This window comes from Coregonus lavaretus (genome assembly GCF_964263955.1).
Source record: "Coregonus lavaretus genome assembly, chromosome: 1".
Lineage (NCBI taxonomy): Eukaryota > Metazoa > Chordata > Actinopteri > Salmoniformes > Salmonidae > Coregonus > Coregonus lavaretus.
This window is the reverse complement of record NC_139988.1, coordinates 54,876,585-54,900,406: the sequence shown is the minus strand read 5'-3', so window position 1 is coordinate 54,900,406 and position 23,822 is coordinate 54,876,585. Positions and strand designations below refer to the sequence as shown.

The 23,822-nt window shown below is 44.1% G+C and overlaps 1 protein-coding gene across 2 annotated transcripts in view; it reads right to left on the bottom strand.

The window, feature by feature from the left end:
• Window positions 1-23,822, bottom strand: part of adgra1b (adhesion G protein-coupled receptor A1b) — a 282,388-nt gene that overhangs the window by 186,980 nt on the left and 71,586 nt on the right. For both annotated transcript variants that reach the window (XM_084152987.1, XM_084152986.1), the window contains exons 3-7: window positions 19,863-19,934; window positions 18,675-18,746; window positions 18,422-18,493; window positions 18,129-18,292; window positions 3,716-3,929 (exon numbers count right to left, since the gene is read on the bottom strand). In XM_084152987.1, the coding sequence (XP_084009113.1) occupies window positions 3,716-3,929; window positions 18,129-18,292; window positions 18,422-18,493; window positions 18,675-18,706 (482 nt within the window). In that variant the 5' untranslated portion in view covers window positions 18,707-18,746; window positions 19,863-19,934. The remainder of the gene's footprint in view (window positions 1-3,715; window positions 3,930-18,128; window positions 18,293-18,421; window positions 18,494-18,674; window positions 18,747-19,862; window positions 19,935-23,822) is intronic.

Sequence of the window (23,822 nt, the reverse complement as noted above, 5' to 3'; positions counted from 1 at the left end):
TCTATGACACAGAGTTGGTTTCCTACTTTCTCTTTCTCTAAGTAAGTGCGTGGGTGCTTCCTATCATGAATTCAGTTGAACAGCTACTGTATTCTTGCAAACAAATAAACATAGAAAACATAATAAAGAGAACTTTGTGTATGGGGACCATAGTTAGCAAGCATGTACACGCAAACACATACACCACTGCAGGCCTCTGTGAAGTACTCTTGCGCAGTGATGATAACACTTTAACAGAGAAGGCTAAATCTGGGTATGAATGGTCAGACTCAAAGCGTTAGTGTGTGATTTGGGAATAAATAAAAGATCCCTCCTCCATAACAAGAGAAGCAGCTTCTTCCAAAGACATTTGTTCTCCCACGCTCTTAAACCACTCCAACCAGCGTTGTGACCACAGTTAGCTTAACTTCATCCACTACAGATCATAGCCATGTGTAATACGGGCTAAAGAATCCTGCTATAAATGACATAACCATGGGCTATAGGGCCCAATTAAGAACACTATTCATTCAAGGACCTTGTGATTGAACATTTAGTTTAAAGGGAGTTGTTTGTATTTCTTTGCATTGTGTACATCGATAAAACACTTTCTGACATCGTAACTCTACCAAGGCTTTTATGTGCAAAAATGTAAGGCTCTCACTTTGCCACTATCTACAGTTTGTATCGTATCGTCTCTGTAATGCCATCAACTAACCTACCATCCCCTGGCAATCTGAATTACTACTCCCTCAGAGAGAGAGAGAGAGAGAGAGAGAGAGAGAGAGAGAGAGAGAGAGAGAGAGAGAGAGAGAGAGAGAGAGAGAGAGAGAGAGAGAGAGAGAGAGAGAGAGAGAGAGAGAGAGAGAGAGAGAGAGAGAGAGAGAGAGAGAGAGAGAGAGAGAGAGAGAGAGAGAGAGAGAGAGAGAGAGAGAGAGAGAGAGAGAGAGAGAGAGAGAGAGAGAGAGAGAGAGAGAGAGAGAGAGAGAGAGAGAGAGAGAGAGAGAGAGAGAGAGAGAGAGAGAGAGAGAGAGAGAGAGAGAGAGAGAGAGAGAGAGAGAGAGAGAGAGAGAGAGAGAGAGAGAGAGAGAGACCCACACCCAGCACCGGCATTAGTATTCAGGGACCATTATTTTTGGTCAAAATTCTGAATGAAATAGGGAAATGGAACATCTTATCATCCTGTGCCTGTGAGCGTCACACCCCAAATGTCCTCAGTGACAGCAAGACTACGTAACATATCCTGAATGTTTACACGGGCACATTGTATAACATGGCACCCTCTGAAGAATGGCCAACTTTAATTTTAATTAACTTTGGTTTGTGCCAACACTCAATTGAGGTGAGAGAAAAGCTACAAAAACAATTTGGGAACACCTTAATAGGGGTCATAAAATCCTACTTCAATATGACTTCAGCGTGTCTGATCAATTAACACATTGGGGGGGGGGTTTAAGCTACATAATAAATCCTGTATTTTTAGACTTTTCCTCTCCAATGGTCCATCATACAGGGCCTGACTCTCACGCACACACACACACACACACACACACACCTGCTCAGAGGACGTTATTTCAAGGTGAACTCCATCAACAGAGAGAGCATAGCAACTGAAAATATGGCCTCATCATTAAACTGGCATTGACACAGGCCTAGCTGCTGGCATGGCGGGCAGGACAGAGCAATACTTATCCCTGATACTTTATTTAATGAGAGCACCAGGGCCAGAAAGTCCCCTCTCTCTCTAATTCCCTACTTGTCTGTCAACACACTTGTTGATGATATAGGAGCTCAGACTGTTTTTGTTGGATGGGATGTTTTATACACTCAACGGTCTGCAGTGGAAACCAAGGCAGTTCCTCAGTTCCAGCTTGCCTTTTTTCTCACTGCTGGAAAAGCTTGACTTAGCCTGTGGCTGCCAAGAGCAACATGACCATATAGGTTCCACTTGGAGGGAGAAAATTGCATAATTTGTGTATACAAGGGAAAGCGCCAGCTAATTGCGAGGCCTAATCAGAATGAGAATGAGGCTAAATCCATCACATTCCGCTCTGGGACGCAGTAGTGGAAAAGGAGAGTTGGGAGTGTGTGTGTGTGTGTGTGTGTGCATGCGTGTGTGTGTGCATGTTGCTAGAGTGTGTTCCTGATGTGTGTGTGTTGCTGTGAGGGGTCAGAGGGCTCGACTAACACTGATGAACATCACAAATCACCCCTGAGCCACTTAATGGAGTTAGATTGCATATGGACGTGCCATTAGAACAGAATACCACCTAACAACGGACACTGGGATGACTCTCTACCGGGCCGATACGCTCTGCTCTGTATGCTGTAGAGTACACAGGCATGTGTTAATCACTCTTCAGTCCATTCACACATACAAGTGATACATTCACCAGAGCAGCTTGATGGGCTTTTGTGTGTACACACAATTCACAACTTAACACTACAGCTGTTAGTTGCTATTAGCTACGAGTGATCCACAGCCATTAGCCAGTTCGTAATGAGTGGCCAGGTGTGAACTACAGACCTCATTGGAGAGGCAATGCTTAGGTCATTCCATTTCGGCAGTCCGCAACAGAACAATCTGTCAATACAAATGAAATGCAAGGAGGAAGGGTAACACTGAATGCCGTTAGCCTATCGAGATATCCACCCAATATATATTTTCACTCATCCTCATACTTAGAGACAATAAACTCAGCCACAAAGCTATAGAGAATACAACATAATAGTACACTTCAACATCAAGTGGGAATGTTGGTCAAATCAGGAGCAGTGGGAGCGACGGTATTCCAGGACGGTATCCTTCCCAGCACTGGGAAAGGAGCTGGCATTCCTGGTGCTATGTAAACCGTGACAATGAGCGTTCCGGCCCTGTTGACACAGGGAATAATATTTCTGTCAACACTCCATCAATATTTATGTTAGAGCCCCTGGCTCGGAGCGTAGCAGCAGTTAAACTAATCAACAGCAATGTGCTCTTCCATATGAGCCTGCTTGCCGCCAAGCCAAGCAGACCTGGGTTCAAATACTATTTGAAAATCTTTCCAATACTTTGAGTGTTTGCTTTAGCATGCCTAGAGGGCCAGATGGGTGGGGTTTACAGGTTTGGGATGATTTGATTGGTCCAATAAGCCAGGCAAGCTCAATTGAGCACATATAAAGTGTTTTAAATTATTTCAAATAGTATTTAAATCCAGGTCTTCCGCCAAGCTAACAGAAACAGTAGCCTGAAGAGGAAACAAAGAGAGGAAGAGGATGTGTGGTGACGGGCCCCTGAAATGTGAGAAAAGCAGCGCTGCTGCCTGCATTATCACTGTAATTATGATTCAGCATCCGTTCCTGTCAGTGTGTGATCACCGAATGCTCTGACAACGTTCCCAGAGCGCTTCGAAAACCTCCTGAGAGGGGCACAGATTGGCTCTCAGAGGTGGTGGCACACTGCCAACCCAATTCTGTCCCGGTCCTTTCAGATCCCTATCAAGGGTGGACGATAACACAAGGTAAATCACAGCTACAATAAGGGAAAGAAAGGGGATGGGAATGTTTGTGTTGTGTATGTTTGCATACAGATGTGTGTGGTTGTGTGTCAGGGTACGTGAGCATGATAAGCGAGATGCAGTGATGTGGGTGAGTGTTTGTGTGTGTGTACTGCACAACTGTACCGCATGAGTGTGTGTGTGTGTCAGCGAGCGAGAGCGATTAGCTCTCCCCTCACGTCCCCGATATCCCTTACCTGGTTAGCAGGCAGCAGTCGTGGACCAGGGTTTCCTCCACGTAGACGCCCCTGCCCTCGTTGCTGTGGATGGCGTGGCCATTGTGGTGCCAGCGCAGCTTGACCGAGGGGTCCAGGTATGAAACGGTGCACTGCAGAGGCAGCCGGTCCCCACGGAACACCACCTGTCTCTGGGACGGGATCAGCTGGAACAGGGGCAGCTCCAGAGGCCCATCTGAAGAGGAAAGGCAGACACCAGGGAAGAGGAGAGGAGAAGAGAAGCGGAAGGGGGGGGGGGGGGAGTCATTCATCCAGAGGGAAGGAGATATTGGTGGGGGATGGGAAAGGGATGAATGATTCCCCATGACTGAAATCATGTCAGTTATAAAGTATTGATAATGTTACCACACAGAAATACACATACAATATCCACAAATACACATACACATACAAGCACATACACATCAGCAATCCGGAGAAAGCAATGTGCTTGTAGGAATGAACAAAAGCTGTGGGGAATATAGAGGAATTACAGCCAAGCAAATCATTTACTACCAGATAAATTCTGAGTTTTGTGGTTGTTGGCTATATAAAAAGGCTAGTAAAGGGTTTAACAGCTGTCTTCAGTTTCAATCTTAGAAAACGCTAGCGCTGTACCTAGCGCTGCCACGCATCTACATACTGATCTGTGATTATCGTAGTGAACTGCCTCGCTGTGGTACCTTGGGAATTCCTCCGAACACAGGGAACATGTTTGATTGGGCGCATAAAAACATTTCCTTGGACATGCTCCAAGAAGCCGGCTAAGCGGCCTTCAGTTCCATTCAGATCAATGGGGAGACCTAGCAGTGCTTACAGTGTGACGGGCCATTCAGTACATGGTTCATAAAGCGCTCCCATTTATGGATGCTGATACATTCAGTTCCAACTCCAACATCTCTAGCTATATTACATCTCTATTCTAAATGCTATATAATGGATCTGACAGAGATAGTGTGATAGAGAAGGCACGGCACCATTCCATCTCTCTGGAGATGGTTTAACTAAGCCAATAACACAATGTTTATTTTAATGTATGATCTGGGAAACGATCATTGGCGATTTAGTGAGACGTCACCTGACTTTGATTTTATGTATGCATTCTCTAATGCAGGGGTGTCAAACTCCTTCGATAGAGGGCCTAGTGTCTGCAGGTTTTAGTTTTTTTTCCCTTTCAATTAAGACCTTGACAACCAGGTGAGGGGAGTTCTTTACTAATTAGTGACCTTATTTCATCAATCAAGTACAAGGGAGGAGTGAAAACCCGCAGAAACTCATGTTAAACGCATTCCATGGAGGAATATGTGCTCTAATGCATACATAAATAGTAATAATGCATAATGCATACTATTAACATAAATAACACATACGTGCCTCTGTACTAAAGTACGCAGTTAACATGCTCATCTACTGGGCTAACACCACTCATCTCTTGATATTTCAATTTTCATGTGTTTTAAAGTGTCATTTAATTTGTTGATAATTTACAGAGCCATGTATTGGTAGTTGGACATGAAGCAGTGCAGAACTGGAGCTACTGTGTAACCTGTAGCTGACTAAGTGGTACCACAGAAAAACAGCATGGGGCAATGGACTGTTGATCTGCTGTTATGCTGATACTGTTGAATCAACACTCAGAGCCAAAGGATCAGCGCGGCAAAACGCCTGTGCCTATCAGGCACTGCCAGGGCGAGACTGTGTGTGTATATGTTTGTGTGTGTGTATGCTTTCCTGGTGTGTACAGTATGTGTATGTGTTGATGAAGTAGTTGACCCACTGTGTGTAATGGCACGACGAAAAGTCAGGGCAATCCCATATTTGTGTCTGTGTGCTTGCTAGTGCAGAGCTTGCTAGTGTGTGTGTGTATGTGTGTGTGTGTGTGTGTGTGTGTGTGTGTGTGTGATGGTACGAGGATCCCTAGATGCCAGGGCTAGTAGTGTATATGTACAGCCCTCTTTTCCCCAATATAACTAAGTGTGCAAGGTTGATTCAAAGTCTTTGAGGTGACCAGGACATGAGTGTGTCCTTAAAGGTTGAGGAGACAAAGTAGCGAGTGGTGGTTGTAGTTTTGGGGCCTGACCAGCTTGCACAGTTAACTGGTTATTCTGTGCAAGCTGCAGCAACAAGGCGAGTATCCTTCCTGTATGACTGGCAGGTGATCAGTTTCCATTTGGACAGTTCGCTATAGGCAGTCAGCAGATGCAGCTTGCATACCAAAGAGACCCATTGACTAACTGGAATGTTATCCCAGCCTGAATGATGCTGGGGATACTTCCAGTAGTGGAATGGTTAGTTGTCTGGTTGTGAAGGAACGTCTGTGAAAGGGCTGTCACAAACAGACTTGCCTTTAGATCTTTCCAACGACTAATTTCCCTGTGGGTCGAGTTTTTTTATGTTGAATGTGGCAAAAAGTCCTGCAGGTTACATCCTACATATTTCTTTATATTCCTTTGGAAGTCAAGTAGGATGATAATTTGGCTGATATTAACTGTGGGTGGTTGGCATTGATTACAGACTGGGGCACACACCCAGCAGGAGATGTGGAGAGTGACAGAACCAGTGAGGGTGACCTCAGGTTACTTAGAGGTTAGTTAGAGTGTAGTATACAATATGACTAAGAAGTGTTGGTTGTGAGGGACATAGCACAGCCCCACACACATATACTGTACATTTGAAGATGATCTCTGGGCTTTGATGGGCAGTAAAAGGCTTGCAGAGGAGGTGGAGCTGATCAAGCACGGTGCACAAAGACCACTATCACAGTCAATCACCAGCCACCAAATAAACGATCACAAGTTATACCATCCTAAGGTGCCTCGTTTGCCATTAATGGCAAAAGTCCTTATAGGGATATTGGGATTACTGCAGTTTCCCAGACCAATGCATGAGTCACTCCAGCATGAAAGATCATTCTTCACATGTGAGTCCAGTTCAGGTGTCACATGGGCTGGCCAGCCATGGTTGGTAGCAAAACAGATACATATGAGGACAATGGACGCCAGCAATTTCCAGACGCTGTTGTCGTGAAGTAGCAGTCCAGTTCCATGGTGTCTCTGTCTCTAGTAACTGCCTGAGGGAAGGACTGATGGTGGAGTGGGCCTATCAAGAACAGTTCTGGGAGATTCAGGATGGCATTGACATTGGAGAAGTGCAATTCCTATGCCATGTGAAGACCCAATAAGTTGATGGCATTTCTTGTCAGTTGTCAATTAGTGTCAGGTTGTGTTGGTTCATTGCAGTGAACACCTGCCTTATGCTCTTGTCATGTTTGGTTGCATCCTCCCCATACACCATAACTGTCACCAAGTCAAAATATATGGCAACTCCAGGGAAGACAGCCAAGATGGTGGATATGATTGTCTGCAAGAAGCAATGTGCCAGCTCAACCCAAAAAGGAAAATACACCTTTCAAACAAGACGCGTTTTCCGGCAACTTTAGCGTCCCGTCAACTTTTTTTCCGACTTTTCTTTTATATATGAAAGGTATTGCCGACAACAAAGCCTATACTTTTATTTCCGCCAACTGACGTAGGCATGATTGCGGTAAACTTCTGCCTACGACTTAGTGTGAATTGTAGCCATAATGCAGAGGCGGCATTGGCATGCACTACGCTCTTAATAGTTACTACTATCGTCCTGGCAGTTCTAAACTCTGCGAGGCATGTCACTTCACCAATCTCTTTGCATAGCCCAACACATGTACTATTTTCTTAACCTCAACTAGATGGATCAATAAAGAATTACTGTGGGAACAAATACTGTATCACTGAATGACAAATATTGGAATAATGTAGGCTAATGCAATTGAGGGCATCAACTTGTTGCTTACTGAAACCCCCAAAGTCATCCAATTGTTATAATACATTTGATTGAAGCAATAGCATACCCGTGTGTGGTCAACTATTTCAGCACCATTTTGCACTGCTTTGAGGCAAGCGTGGGGTCTTGATAAATCTATCAAAGTCGATTTTTATTTTCACTGAATCCTCGTTTGCATATTGGTTAGGCTACAATTAGGCTGTAGAAATGTTAGCTAAATTGAGGTGAGTGCTGCTCATGATCACGTTGCCTAGTTGGTCATTTATTAGTATCGATCAGAACATTTTGCCAGCATGTTACATAGCTTAACAAGTGGATTATTTTGCCTGTGACTTGTCTTAATCAATCAATGTGATTTTGATTCACTGAATCTCCGTCTGTATATTTGGTTAATTCTCTGGCTGGGCAAATAAGTGGAAGTGGTATAGCTCATCTATCTGTTTGCTCATCCATCACTGATCAGAAACATTCAGAATGCAATAAAGTCGCCTAAATCAAGTGTAGGCCTATTATTTTGCTTGATCACGTACAGTGGGGAGAACAAGTATTTGATACACTGCCGATTTTGCAGGTTTTCCTACTTACAAAGCATGTAGAGGTCTGTAATTTTTTATCATAGGTACACTTCAACTGTGAGAGACGGAATCTAAAACAAAAATCCAGAAAATCACATTGTATGATTTTTAAGTAATTCATTTGCATTTTATTGCATGACATAAGTATTTGATACATCAAAAAAGCAGAACTTAATATTTGGTACAGAAACCTTTGTTTGCAATTACAGTGATCATACGTTTCCTGTAGGTCTTGACCAGGTTTGCACACACTGCAGCAGGGATTTTGGCCCACTCCTCCATACAGACCTTCTCCAGATCCTTCAGGTTTCGGGGCTGTCGCTGGGCAATACGGACTTTCAGCTCCCTCCAAAGATGTTCTATTGGGTTCAGGTCTGGAGACTGGCTAGGCCACTCCAGGTCCTTGAGATGCTTCTTACGGAGCCACTCCTTAGTTGCCCTGGCTGTGTGTTTCGGGTCGTTGTCATGCTGGAAGACCCAGCCACGACCCATCTTCAATGCTCTTACTGAGGGAAGGAGGTTGTTGGCCAAGATCTTGCGATACATGGCCCCATCCATCCTCCCCTCAATATGGTGCAGTCGTCCTGTCCCCTTTGCAGAAAAGCATCCCTAAAGAATGATGTTTCCACCTCCATGCTTCACGGTTGGGATGGTGTTCTTGGGGTTGTACTCATCCTTCTTCTTCCTCCAAACACGTCGAGTGGAATTTAGACCAAAAAGCTCTATTTTTGTCTCATCAGACCACATGACCTTCTCCCATTCCTCCTCTGGATCATCCAGATGGTCATTGGCAAACTTCAGATGGGCCTGGACATGCACTGGCTTGAGCAGGGGGACCTTGCGTGAGCTGCAGGATTTTAATCCATGACGGCGTAGTGTGTTACTAATGGTTTTCTTTGAGACTGTGGTCCAAGCTCTCTTCAGGTCATTGACCAGGTCCTGCCGTGTAGTTCTGGGCTGATCCCTCACCTTCCTCATGATCATTGATGCCCCATGAGGTGAGATCTTGCATGGAGCCCCAGACCGAGGGTGATTGACCGTCATCTTGAACTTCTTCCATTTTCTAATAATTGCGCCAACAGTTGTTGCCTTCTCACCAAGCTGCTTGCCTATTGTCCTGTAGCCCATCCTAGCCTTGTGCAGGTCTACAATTTTATCCCTGATGTCCTTACACAGCTCTCTGGTCTTGGCCATTGTGGAGAGGTTGGAGTCTGTTTGATTGAGTGTGTGGACAGGTGTCTTTTATACAGGTAACGAGTTCAAACAGGTGCAGTTAATACAGGCAATGAGTGGAGAACAGGAGGGCTTCTTAAAGAAAAACTAACAGGTCTGTGAGAGCCGGAATTCTTACTGGTTGGTAGGTGATCAAATACTTATGTCATGCAATAAAATGCAAATTAATTACTTAAAAATCATACAATGTGATTTTCTGGATTTTTGTTTTAGATTCCGTCTCTCACAGTTGAAGTGTACCTATGATAAACCTGCAAAATCGGCAGTGTATCAAATACTTGTTCTCCCCACTGTATAGGCAACTCCAAAATCTGGCGGAGGTTGCGAAATATGAACACACAAGACTCAAATGCTTTTGGAAAATATAGATTGCTATTATTTTCTATCGGTATCATGATAAAGATACTCTCAATGTAAGACCCTATGCCCGCTCCCTAACAAATCAGAGTGTGTTTAGGAAAGTGATGAAATGTGGATCATATCAAAAGCATTATATGACAGTTGTTCCACACGTTGCCATGACGCAAGTTGTGTGGGAAAAATATTATTTATATTATATTTCAATATATTCTTAGCCTAGCATAAAATATGTGTATTGATTGTGATCACGGTAGCCTAAGGTGTGTCTTGTCTATTTAATAAATAAAATAACTATTGATTTCCTGTGCATGCCGCAGCCATATTGGCTGCACATACCAGTAACATCAACCCAAAATATCCCATTCTATGCTTTTGAAAATAAATTGTATTAGTCTTATAATGTTTCTTAGGACCTACCTAAACAAATTAATAATAGATTCCCTTTTGATGGTGTACATTCTCAATGGATTTATTAAAATAGACTCCCTCCCACATCAGCACACCACTACTACCACTCGTCCCCGGCATGCCGGCATGCACACGGGAGGTATAAATGGCGTATATGGGCAAGAATGTTGTAGAAATGGGCCTGTTTGTAACGGGGTCATGTAGACAATGCCCAATTTTTTTCACAGGCAAAAAACCGTAAATCCTATGTGAAAGTAGTATAAGAGTGTACCGGAACATCCCAATGTGCATCACAAATGCAGTGGGTCAGCAGATCATGTTGGATTCAGGCAGACATATTGGACTAGCAATAAAAAAGCTCACTTCTAAGTGATACGGAGATGACTTAAGAGCCCAATCCTGGAGGGGCAACTTATACCACAGTGGGGGCAAGTTGTAGAGCTAGGGAGAGGGTGTAAGGGTTGGTTTCTCTTTCCTTTAGCTAAAGCCTCACATTTGCCTCATTGATCTTCAAAGAGGCTCGTGACTCATTTAAAACGTGTACAGTACATATACAGGTGATTAAACCACACATTTTTTTTATATATTTTTATTTCACCTTTATTTAACCAGGTAAGCCAGTTGAGAACAAGTTCTCATTTACAACTGCGACCTGGCCAAGATAAAGCAAAGCAGTGCGATAAAAAAAACAACAACACAGAGTTACATATGGGGTAAACAAAACATAAAGTCAAAAATACAAACAGAACATATATATACAGTGTGTGCGAATGTAGTAAGTTATGGAGGTAAGGCAATAAATAGGCCATAGTGCAAAATAGTTACAATTTCGTATTAACACTGGAATGATAGATGTGCAAAAGATGATGTGCAAATAGAGATACTGGGGTGCAAATTAGCAACATAAATAACAATAAGGGGATGAGGTAGTTGGGTGGGCTAATTTCAGATGGGCTGTGTACAGGTGCAGTGATCGGTAAGCTGCTCTGACAACTGACGCTTAAAGTTAGTGAGGGAGATAAGAGTCTCCAGCTTCAGAGATTTTTGCAGTTCGTTCCAGTCATTGGCAGCAGAGAACTGGAAGGAATGGCGGCCAAAAGAGGTGTTGGCTTTGGGGATGACCAGTGAGATATACTTGCTGGAGCGCAGACTACGGGTGGGTGTTGCTATGGTGACCAGTGAGCTAAGATAAGACAGGGATTTGCCTAGCAGTGATTTATAGATGACCTGGAGCCAGTGGGTTTGGCGACGAATATGTAGTGAGGGCCAGCCAACAAGAGCGTACAGGTCACAATGGTGGGTAGTATATGGGGATTTGGTGACAAAACGGATGGCACTGTGATAGACTACATCCAATTTGCTGGGTAGAGTGTTGGAGGCTAATTTGTAAATGACATCGCCAAAGTCAAGGATCGGTAGGACAGTCAGTTTTACGAGGGCATGTTTGGCAGCATGAGTGAAGGAGGCTTTGTTGCGAAATAGGAAGCCGATTTTAGATCCAACTTTTGATTGGAGATGCTTAATGTGAGTCTGGAAAGAGAGTTTACAGTCTAACCAGACACCTAGGTATTTGTAGTTGTCCACATACTCTAGGTCAGACCTGCCGAGAGTAGTGATTCTAGTCGGGTGGGTGGGTGCAAGCAGCGTTCGGTTGAAGAGCATGCATTTAGTTTTACTAGTGTTTAAGAGCAGTTGGAGGCTACGGAAGGAGTGTTGTATGGCGTTGAAGCTTGTTTGGAGGTTTGTTAACACAGTGTCCAATGAAGGGCCAGATGTATACAAAATGGTGTCGTCCGCATAGAGGTGGATCCGAGCGTCACCAGCAGCAAGAGCGACATCATTGATATACACAGAGAATAGAGTCGGCCCGAGAATTGAACCCTGTGGCACCCCCATAGAGACAGCCAGAGGTCCAGACAACAGGCCCTGCGATTTGACACATTTAATTATATCTGAGAAGTAGTTGGTGAACCAGGCAAGGCAGTCATTAGAGAAACCAAGGATATTTAGTCTGCCAATAAGAATGCAGTGGTTGACAGAGCCGAAACCCAATTTGTAAGTCGCTCTGGATAAGAGCATCTGCTAAATGACGTAAATGTAAATGTAAATGAAAGCCTTGGCCAGGTCGATGAAGACGGCTGCGCAGTACTGTCTTTTATCGATCGTGTTTATAATATCGTTTAGGACCTTGAGCGTGGCTGAGGTGCACCCATGACCAGCTCGGAAACCGGAATGCATAGTGGAGAAGGTACGGTGGGATTCAAAATGGTCGGTGATCTGTTTGTTAACTTGGCTTTCAAAAACTTTTGAAAGGCAGGGCAGGATGGATATAGGTCTATAACAGTTTGGATCTAGAGTGTCACCCCCTTTGAAGAGGGGGATGACCGCAGCAGCTTTCCAATCTCTGGGGATCTCAGACATTACGAAAGAGAGGTTGAACAGGCTAGTAATAGGGGTTGCGACAATTTCGGCGGCAAATTTTTGAAAGAAAGGGTCCAGATTGTCTAGCCCAGCTGATTTGTAGGGGTCCACATTTTTCAGCTCTTTCAGAACAGTAGCTGTCTGAATTTCTGTGAAGGAGAAGCGGGGGGGGGGGCATGGGCAAGTTGTAGCGGAGGGTGCCGAGCTGGTGGCCGGGGTAGTGGTAGCCAGGTGGAAAGCATGGCCAGCCGTAGCAAAATGCTTGTTGAAATTCTCGATTATTGTAGATTTATCGGTGGTGACAGTGTTTCCTAGCCTCAGTGCAGTGGGCAGTTGGGAGGAGGTGCTCTTATTTTCCATGGACTTTACAGTGTCCCAAAACTTTTTGGAGTTAGTGCTACAGGTTGCAAATTTCTGTTTGAAAAAGCTAGCCTTTGCTTTCCTAACTGATTGTGTATATTGGTTCCTGACTTCCCTAAAAAGTTGCATATCGCGGGGGCTGTTCGATGCTAATGCAGTACACCACAGGATGTTTTTGTGCTGGTCAAGAGCAGTCAAGTCTGAGGAGAACCAGGGGCTATATCTGTTCTTAGTTCTGCATTTTTTGAATGGGGCATGCTTATTTAAGATTGAGGACGCAGGCAATAAGGCAGTGATCGCTGAGATCCTGGTTGAAGACAGCGGAGGTGTATTTAGAGGGTAGATTTATCAGGATGATATCTATGAGGGTGCCCATGTTTATAGATTTAGGGTTGTACCTGGTATGTTCGTTGATAATTTGTGTGAGATTGAGGGCATCTAGTTTAGATTGTAGGTTGGCCGGGGTGTTAAGCATATCCCAGTTTAGGTCACCAAGCAGTACGAACTCTGAGGATAGATGGGGGGCAATCAGTTCACATATGGCGTCCAGGGCACAGCTCGGGGCTGAGGGGGGTCTGTAGCAAGCGGCAACAATGAGAGACTTATTTCTGGAAAGGTGGATTTTTAGAAGTAGGAGCTCAAACTGTTTGGGCACAGCCCTGGTTAGTACGATAGAGCTCTGCAGGCTCTCTCTACAGTAGATTGCAACCCCACCTCCTTTGGCAGTTCTATCGAGACTGAAAATGTTGTAGTTGGGGATGGAAATTTCTGAATTTTTGGTGGCCTTCCTAAGCCAGGATTCAGACACTGCTAGAACATCAGGGTTGGCAGAGTGTGCTAACGCAGTGAATAACTCAAACTTAGGAAGGAGGCTTCTGATATTAACGTGCAAGAAACCAAGGCTTTTACGATTACAGAAGTCAACAAATGATAACGCCTGGGGAGTAGGAGTGATACTGGGGGCTACAGGGCCTGGGTTAACCTATACATCACCAGAGGAACAGAGGAGGAGTAGAATAAGGATACGGCTAAAGGCTTTAAGTACTGGTCTTCTAGTGCGTTGGGTACAGAGAAAAAAAGGGGCAGGTTTCCGGGCATTGTAGAAAAGATTCAGGGCATTATGTACAGAAAAGGATATGGAAGGAAATGTAATGGTATTGTGGCAGCCATATTGGACTTGACGCCATAATGGATTTGGAGTTAAATCTAGGGGGGTCCCTCTAACGTAATTGCAAGAGTAGGGGCTAAATACATAACAATCCACAGAGGAACCTTAAATTGGAAAAAATGACAGTTTTCAGTGTCTGAGCCCACTTGCCTTAGAGATAATTACAATAGCCACAACATTCTAAAAAAAACATTTGTAACTGTATGCATTTTTGTCAGGCAGGACCATTCAGCAATGAAGAGAGAGCGCAAATTTGACTTGGAAAGTTGTCTATTGAACAGCTACCAAAAAGTGAAGTTTACATTCATCATAAATATTAATAGTTGATATTTCCGCCCAATGTATCTGTGTGTTTACAGGTCTATATTTCCAAATTGCTTTAAGATATCCTAGTGCTGTTTGTTTGTGTATGTAGGGCAGACAATTGACTATTAGTATTCAACATTTTAGCAATATCAGAGCTTGCAATATTGGGTTACATGAGCATATGTGCTACCCTGCTATTTCCTCAATAGGATTAGGCCCTTTCACACACACTGGCTACATTTATCTTATTGTATCCAGATGTTGCTTGGATAATATTCTGTCTTTTTCAGAATACGGAGTTAATTAAACTTGAAACCAAGTTCTACTGGTCTGACCACAGGGTCTAAAGGGCATATAATTATCGTCATGTGCATAAGGCCTGTAGTGACCATTAGGACCATGACACTGCCATGGCGTCATACACTAAATAATTATCCAGACACCAAAGGCCCTGGGTGTGTGTGAATCAACTAATCTCTTCTTACCGTAGGCTATGTATGCCATTTCATATGCGGCAGGTAGCCTAGTGGTTAAGAGTGTTGGGTCAGTAACCGAAAGGTCGCTGGTTTGAATCCCTGAGCCAACTAGGTAAAACAAAATGCTGATGTGCCCTTGAGAAAGGCACTTAATCCTAATTGCTCCTGTAAATCGCTCTGGATAAGAGCGTCTGCTAAATTACTAAAATTTAAAATGATATGCATTCTACACAGAGGCCACTGATGAGCCTTGAGGAAACCAAAGAGGGCCCTGCTCCTTATTCCCGTGTGTGTGTGTCTTATTTCTCAGTGTTAGATGAGCTGAACAGACGTTGCCTTGACCCCCATCTGAGGAAGCACCTGATCCTGGCAGGAAACTACTCCTCCCTCCATTCCCCCTCGTTTGACAATGACACTTGACCCGAACGCCATGTCAGACACCCCAAAGGAGGAGAAGCACTTTAAGATGTGTTCACCCTGACATCTGCTAGTCATCTCTTTGGAGAAGAACGATTGAAGAAACAAAAAAAGAATAACATGAAGACACCGTGGATAGTTCTACCAAATGAAAAGAGGCAAAACTATTGTCAGGTGTAAGTGAGAAGGAGAGCTTTGTCATTTGTCATCATATCGACTGTCATTATAATATACTGTCATTCTCAGTAATACTTTGACCTACAGTGCCTTGCAAATGTATTCATCCCCCTTGGCATTTTTCCTATTTTGTTGCATTACAACCTGTAATTTAAATGGCTTTTATTTGGATTTCATGTAATGGACATCCACAAAATAGTCCAAATTGGTGAAGTGAAATGAAAAAAATAACTTGTAAATAAATAAATAACGGAAAAGTGGTGCGTGCATATGTATTCATCCCCTTTGCTATGAAGCCCCTAAATAAGATCTGGTGCAACCAATTACCTTCAGAAGTCACATAATTAGTTAAATTAAGTCAACCTGTGTGCAATCTAAGTGTCACATGATCTGTCACACGATCTCAGTATGAATATAGACACTTGTTCTGAAAGGCCCCAGAGTCTGCAACACCACTAAGCAAGGGGCACCACCAAGCAAGCGGCACCATGAAGACCAAGGAGCTCTCCAAACAGGTCAGGGACAAAATTGTAGAGAAGTACAGATCACGGTTGGGTTATAAAAAAATATCTGAAACTTTGAACATCCCACGGAGCACCATTAAATCCATTATTAAAAAATTGAAAGAATATGGCACCACAACAAACCTGCCAAGAGAGGGCTGCCCACCAAAACTCACGGACCAGGCAAGGAGGGCATTAATCAGAGAGGCAACAAAGAGACCAAAGATAACCCTGAAGGAGCTGCAAAGCTCCACAGCGGAGATTGGAGTATCTGTCCATAGGACCACTTTAAGCTGTACACTCCACAGAGCTGGGCTTTATGGAAGAGTGCCCAGAAAAAAGCCATTGCTTAAAGAAAAAAATAAGCAAACACATTTGGTGTTCGTCAAAAGCCATTTGGGAGACTCCCCAAACATATGGAAGAAGGTACTCTGGTCAGATGACACTAAAATTGAGCTTTTTGGCCATCAAGGAAAACACTATGTCTGGCGCAAACCCAAAATCTCTCATCACCCCAAGAACACCATCCCCACAGTGAAGCATGGTGGTGGCAGCATCATGCTGTGGGGATGTTTTTCATCGGCAGGGACTGGGAAACTGGTCAGAATTGAAGGATGGCGCTAAATACAGGGACATTTTTTTGGGAAACCTGTTTCAGTCTTCCAGAGATTTGAGACTGGGATGGAGGTTCACCTTCCAGCAGGACAATGACCCTAAGCATACTGCTAAAGCAACACTTGAGTGGTTTAAGAGGAAACATTTAAATGTCTTGGAATGGCCTAGTCAAAGCCCAGACCTCAATCCAATTGAGAATCTGTGGTATGACTTAAAGATTGCTGTACACCAGAGGAACCCATCCAACTTGAAGGAGCTGGAACAGTTTTGCCTTGAAGAATGGGCAAAAATCCCAGTGGCTAGATGTGCCAAGCTTATAGAGACATACCCCAAGAGACCTGCAGCTGTAATTGCTGCAAAAGGTGGCTCTACAAAGTATTGACTTTGGGGGGGTGAATAGTTATGCACGCTCAAGTTGTCTGTTTTTTTGTGTTATTTCTTGTTTGTTTCACAATCAAAAAGATTTTGCATCTTCAAAGTGATAGGCATGTTGTGTAAATCAAATGATACAAACCCCCCAAAAATCTATTTTAATTCCAGGTTGTAAGGCAACAAAATAGGAAAAATGCCAAGGGGAGTGAATACTTTTGCAAGCCACTGTATATCACCAGGTGCTGAACAAACGCAGCTGATATGTGATTAAATGCTGATGGCCACAGTATAGTAGTGCTGCATAAAGTGAACCCTTTGGAGATAATAGGCTGCAAATAACATTACAAGAAGAGGTTGTTAGAGCACTGTACTGTGTCCAATCGAAGATGGCTCTTGCCAAGCAAGTAAGTAAAGGTATTGTAGAGGGAGTCCTGAACATTATCAAGTTAATCCCATAATGGATGTGTTAGGGTGAAAGGAGAATTCTACATTCCAACCAGCCTAATTCCACTCTTGGCTCTATGTCATAGGACTGTGTGGAATTACCCTGTAATTGCTTGGATTGTTCCACATAATGAAAGACACACACTCAGGATTACGTAGAATAACTTCAGAATGTCTCTAGTATTGTACATGGACACCCCCCCCCCCCCCACACACACACACACACACACACACACACGTGGCTGCACACATACACACCCATTTACATTTCTAGCAGTGACTCGTGTTATTTCCTCATCCCAGTGCAATATCCTCTAAGCGTGTGCAGGATATGGGGAATGCAGGAGCAGAGTTGCTTTCAGTAATGAGATGTGATTCCCCCATGGCTCAGAGCACAGCATATCACAAAGCAGAGATGGAAACACCAGAACACTCTAGCTAGCTACCTCACCAGTCTCCAGAGCTCTCCTCCATCTCTTCCTCTCAGGTGATTCACTCACCTCACATACACAGAGGGGTGATCCGACAGACAGCTGGGAATATTCAGCCACTGACTTTCAGACATACTCATCATCATACTTATAATCATAGGCCATACTCGTCATAAACCATTCTCATTGATTTTGGGGGACAATACAAATTCAAACATATACAGAAAAAAGGGTAATGTGATGCTTACTGTATGTAGGTGTTCTGTATGTCTTATGTAAACACAGATAGTGATGGTGTGAGGTAACATACCACATCTGAGCTGTGTCTCCCTCAGGTTGCGGACCTCCAGGCCGTGGAGGTGTGTGGGGTACACACACAGGGTGTCGTTGCCCAGGCGCACACTGTTCGCCCTGGCCCACAGCAGCAGCCACTCCAGCTGACAGTCACAGAACAGAGACTCTGTAGAGAAGTGCCTGAGCGGATACGACAATGGCATTACAACCATCATCGAACTGTGTAGGTGTCATTTTGGTACAGTGTGAGTGATTATGTGTTTGTGGGGTGTGTGTGTGTGTGTGTGTTGTTTCATTTTGTTTTCTTACAGGACTTTGAGAGACAGGAGGTGTGTGAATAGTCCCACCGGCAACGAAGAGAAAATATTTCCAGATAGATTCCTGTGGGGAGAAAAGGGGAAATACACATCAAACTGGTTTACTTTGTACAAGTAAAATGCCACAGTATCTGCTGATGCATTACTTTGAAACAGCCTTTTCTAAGAGAAACAAAATGTTTCCTACACACGCACCTCAAATTGTGCGTACGGTACTGTATGTTTTCAATTTAGACATTACTCACAATTTAGAGAGATTGCCAAGGTCTACAAACATTTCAGGAGAGAGGCAGCCAATCCGATTGTTGGAGAGATCCCTATAAGGACAAAAAGCAAACTTTAAATTGTGGCTTAGAGATAAGCCAAGCACATCTGACTTAAAGCATTAAGGACACTGATCATAGCAGGAGAGCTGGCAGTGAGGGGGCATGTGGGTGAGAGAACACAGAATGAGCTTGGCTGTGACAACAAGTGTGTGTGTGTGTTATGTGCCATCTCTTCTCATAATAATCTATTAACGCGAGCTTAAGCAGCTCAAGGAACTGTGATGTTAAACCACCAGTCCAATGTTTATTTATTCCAACTCGCGAGATATAAACACTGACCTTCTGTAACCCCTTCACCCCTCACATCCCTCACATCCCTCACATCCCCATCCATCCTCACACGCGCACATGCACACTGAGGGCTGTCGTGGCTCTGTGCCCTTTCCCTCTGTAATTAAAGAGCTGCTTTGCTGGAGCAGCTGTGGGAAAATAAGCAAGGCACTCGAGTAATCATCAGTTGGGGAGCACTTAAATTAGCACTCTGCTGCTCCCGAGCCAAGGTTATTATAGTAAACGAAAACAAAATAAAAACTAAAATTGGAAAAACAATTTAGTAAACTGAAATACAATAATTAAGAAAAACATTTGAAAAACAAACTATACTGAATCTATTATTTTTGACTGCAAAACAAACTAATACAAATAAAAACCATGATGAATTTAACTTTGGGCAAAAATCAATTGGGGTTTTCATGCTTTTTTTTCTCTAATGGGGTTTTCGAGCTTCTGAATCTGGCGTGTAAAGGATGCCAGTAGATGGCAATGTTTCAAACAGGCCTAGCTTGTGCATCACTATCACTAGCTATCAGTAGATAACAGGGAAGAAATCAGGGGGCGAGCGCAGAGCGTGAACCATAGGCATGAACAATGGCATCGAGAGAGAGCGAGAGAATGTGTGTGTGTGTTTTATCTACCACTTCAGGAAAGAGTGAATTTGCTTCTCCTTCTTTAATTATGATGAAGCCATCAAAGGAAGCTCTTCTGTCATAGTTGCCACATGGAACAACCCACCCCTCTCCACGCCGTCCCCTCACCAATGCCCCCCTAAGACCCTGACCTTGTCACTCTGGGTAGCCCAACCACTATGACAAACCCCTTAATACTCACAGTCTCCTCAGAGCCACCAGTCCACGGAAGGCCCCGTGCTCCACCGTGCTAATGAAATTATTCCTCAGGTCCCTAGAGAGAGAGAGAGAGAGAGAGAGAGAGAGAGAGAGAGAGAGAGAGAGAGAGAGAAAGCGAGAGCGAGAGAAAGCGAGAGAAAGTGAGAGAGAGCGAGAAGGTACTTATTATGCAACTGTGGGTTTTAAGAGTCACATTGCTGGAGACAGGGAGGGTCTCCTGCCCCTTAAAACCCTCTCATCTGGCAGTAGCAGTTGGCAGTTAGCAATGATATTCGCTGAGCTGGGCTCTCATCAGGGACAAGCATGCAAGCTCATTGTGACATTAAGATGAAAACTCTGTCCTCCCTCCAACAAAACGTGATTCATTCAAAAACGCTATACTGTATATCCATTTTTTTAAATGTTGGTAAATAAGATTGGTGTTTTTTTCACCATCTAATCATGGCATGGGGCTGTTCAATGATAGACATGTATTTGTTTAATATCTATCACACGATGGTTTACTTTTTTTAGAGAGACAAATAATCATGTTTTTTTCCCTCATCAATCTACACACAATACCCCATAATTACAAAGCAAAAACAGTTTTTTTGAAATTTTGCAAATAAAAGTAAATAATGAAATATCACATTACATAAGTATTCAGACCGTTTACTCAGTACTTTGTTGAAGCACCTTACAGCCTCAAGTCTTCTGGGGTATGACGCTACAAGCTTGGCACACCTGTATTTGGGGAGTTTCTCCCATTCTTCTCTGCAGATCCTCTCAAACTCTGTCAGGTTGGATGGGGAGCGTCGCTGCACAGCTATTTTCAGGTCTCTCCAGAGATATTAGATCGGGTTCAAGTCCGGGCTCTGCCTGGGCCACTCAAGGACATTCAGAGACTTGTCCCGAAGCCACTCCTGCTTTCTCTTGGCTGTGTGCTTAGAGTTGTTGTCCTGTTGGAAGGTGAACCTTTGCCACAGTCTGAGGTCCTGAGCGCTCTGGAGCAGGTTTTCATCAATATTCTCTCTGTACTTTGCTCCGTTCATCTTTGCCTCGATCCTGACTAGTCTCCCAGTCTCTGCCGCTGAACAACATCCCCACAGCATGATGCTGCCACCACCATGCTTCACCATAGGGATGGTGCCAGGTTTCTTCCAGAAGTGACACTTGGCATTCAGGCCAAAAAGTTCAATCTTGGTTTCATCCGACCAGACAATCTTGTTTCTCCTGGTCTGAGAGACTTTCGGTGCCTTTTGGCAAACTCCAAGCAGGCTGTCATGTGCCTTTTACTGAGGAGTGGCTTCCGTCTGGCCACTCTACCATAAAGGCCTGATTGATGGAGTGTCCTTTTGGAAGGTTCTCCCATCTCCACAGAGGAACTCTGGAGATCTGTCAGAGTGACCATCGGGTTCTTTTTTAACATTTTATATTTAAAACACAAAATCTACTGCTGCTCAACATCTACATCACATTAGTAATCTAACAGACTCCCATCCAGAGCGACCCACAGAAGTAACCAGGGTCAACGCCCTGCTCAAGGGCACGTCGACAGATCTCCCACAAGGTCAAAAAAGGGGACCCGAACCAGCGACCCATCCGCCACCAGCCTAAGCTCCCAACCTCCAGGCCACCAGCCCTCCAAGATCCCCAAGAGCTGCCCCTCAACCATCCGAGAACCCCCCCCCCCCCCCCCCCCCCGGAGAAAAATAAAATAATTCCATTCCCCATACTCATCCCCGTCCCCCCCAAGCCCCCCTCCCCCAAAGCACCAACAAAATGAAGAAAAAAGACAAACAAATGAAAACAGACAACAATCCAAAAAACACAAAGACATCAAGGACAACTGAATATGTTTGAGTTCATGGATGGCACTATTTACAGTTGAAGTCGGAAGTTTACATACACTTAGGTTAGAGTCATTAAAACTAGTTTTTCAACCACTCCACAAATTTCTTGTTAACAAACTATCGTTTTGGCAAGTCGGTTAGGACATCTACTTTGTGCATGACACAAGTCATTTTTCCAACAATTGTTTACAGACAGATTATTTCACTTATAATTTACTTTTTCACAATTCAAGTGGGTCAGAAGTTTACATACACTAAGTTGACTGTGCCTTTAAACAGCTTGGAAAATTCCTGAAAATTATGTCATGCTTTAGAAGCTTCTGATAGGCTAATTGACACCATTTGAGTCAATTGGAGGTGTACCTGTGGATATATTTCAAGGCCTACCTTCAAACTCAGTGCCTCTTTGCTTGACATCATGAGAAAATCAAAAGAAATCAGCCAAGACCTCAGAAAAAAATGTGTAGACCTCCACAAGTCTGGTTCAGCCTTGGGAGCAATTTCCAAATGCCTGAAGGTACCACGTTCATCTGTACAAACAATAGTATGCAAGTATAAATACCATGGGACCACGCAGCCGTCATACCACTCAGGAAGGAGAAGCGTTCTGTCTCCTAGAGATGAACGTACTTTGGTGTGAAAAGTGCAAATCAATCCCACAACAACAGCAAAGGATCTTGTGAAGATGCTGGAGGAAACACGTACAAAAGTGTCTATTTCCACAGTAAAACTAGTCCTATATCGACATAACCTGAAAGGCCGCTCAGCAAGGAAGAAGCCACTGCTCCAAAACCGCCATAAAAAAGCCAGACTATGGTTTGCAACTGCACATGGGGACAAAGATCATACTTTTTGGAGAAATGTCCTCTGGTCTGATGAAACAAAGATAGAACTGTTTGGCCATAACGACCATCGTTATGTTTGTAGGAAAAAGGGGAACGCTTGCAAGCCGAAGAACACCATCCCAACCGTGAAGCACGGGGGTGGCAGCATCATGCTGTGGGGGTGCTTTGCTGCAGGAGGGACTGGTGCACTTCACAAAATAGATGGCGTCATGAGGACGAAGCAACATCTCAAGACATCAGTCAGGAAGTTAAAGCTTGGTCTCAAATGGGTCTTCCAAATGGACAATGACCCCAAACATACTTCCAAAGTTGTGGCAAAATGGCTTAAGGACAACAAAGTCAAGGTATTGGAGTGGCCATCACAAAGCCCTGACCTCAATCCTATAGAACATTTGTGGGCAGAACTGAAAAAGCGTGTGCGAGCAAGGAGGCCTACAAACCTGACTCAGTTACACCAGTTCTGTCACGAGGAATGGGCCAAAATTCACCCAACTTATTGTGGGATGCTTGTGGAAGGCTACCTGAAACGTTTGACCCAAGTTACACAATTTAAAGGCAATGCTACCAAATACTAATTGAGTGTATGTAAACTTCTGACCGACTGGGAATGTGATGAAAGAAATAAAAGCTGAAATAAATAACTATCTCTCAGAATGACCTTCTTGATCCAAACCAGTCAGGTTTCAAGACTGGTCATTCAACTGAGACTGCTCTTCTCTGTGTCACGGAGGCTTTCCGCACTGCTAAAGCTAACTCTCTCTCCTCGGCTCTTATCCTTCTAGACCTATCCGCTGCCTTTGATATTGTGAACCATCAGATCCTCCTCTCCACCCTCTCCGAGTTGGGCATCTCCGGCGCTGCTCACTCTTGGATTGCGCCCTACCTGACAGGTCGCTCCTACCAGGTGGCGTGGCGAGAATCTGTCTCCGCACCACGTGCTCTCACCACTGGTGTCCCCCAGTGCTCAGTTCTAGGCCCTCTCCTATTCTCTCTATACACCAAGTCACTTGGCTCTGTCATATCCTCACATGGTCTCTCCTATCATTGCTACGCAGACGACACACAATTAACTTTCTCCTTCTGATAACCAGGTGGCGAATTGCATCTCTGCATGTCTGGCAGACATATCAGTGTGGATGTCGGATCACCACCTCAAGCTGAACCTCGGCAAGATGGAGCTGCTCTACTTCCCGGGGAAGGACTGCCCGCTCCATGATCTCGCCATCACGGTTGACAACTCCATTGTGTCCTCCTCCCAGAGTGCAA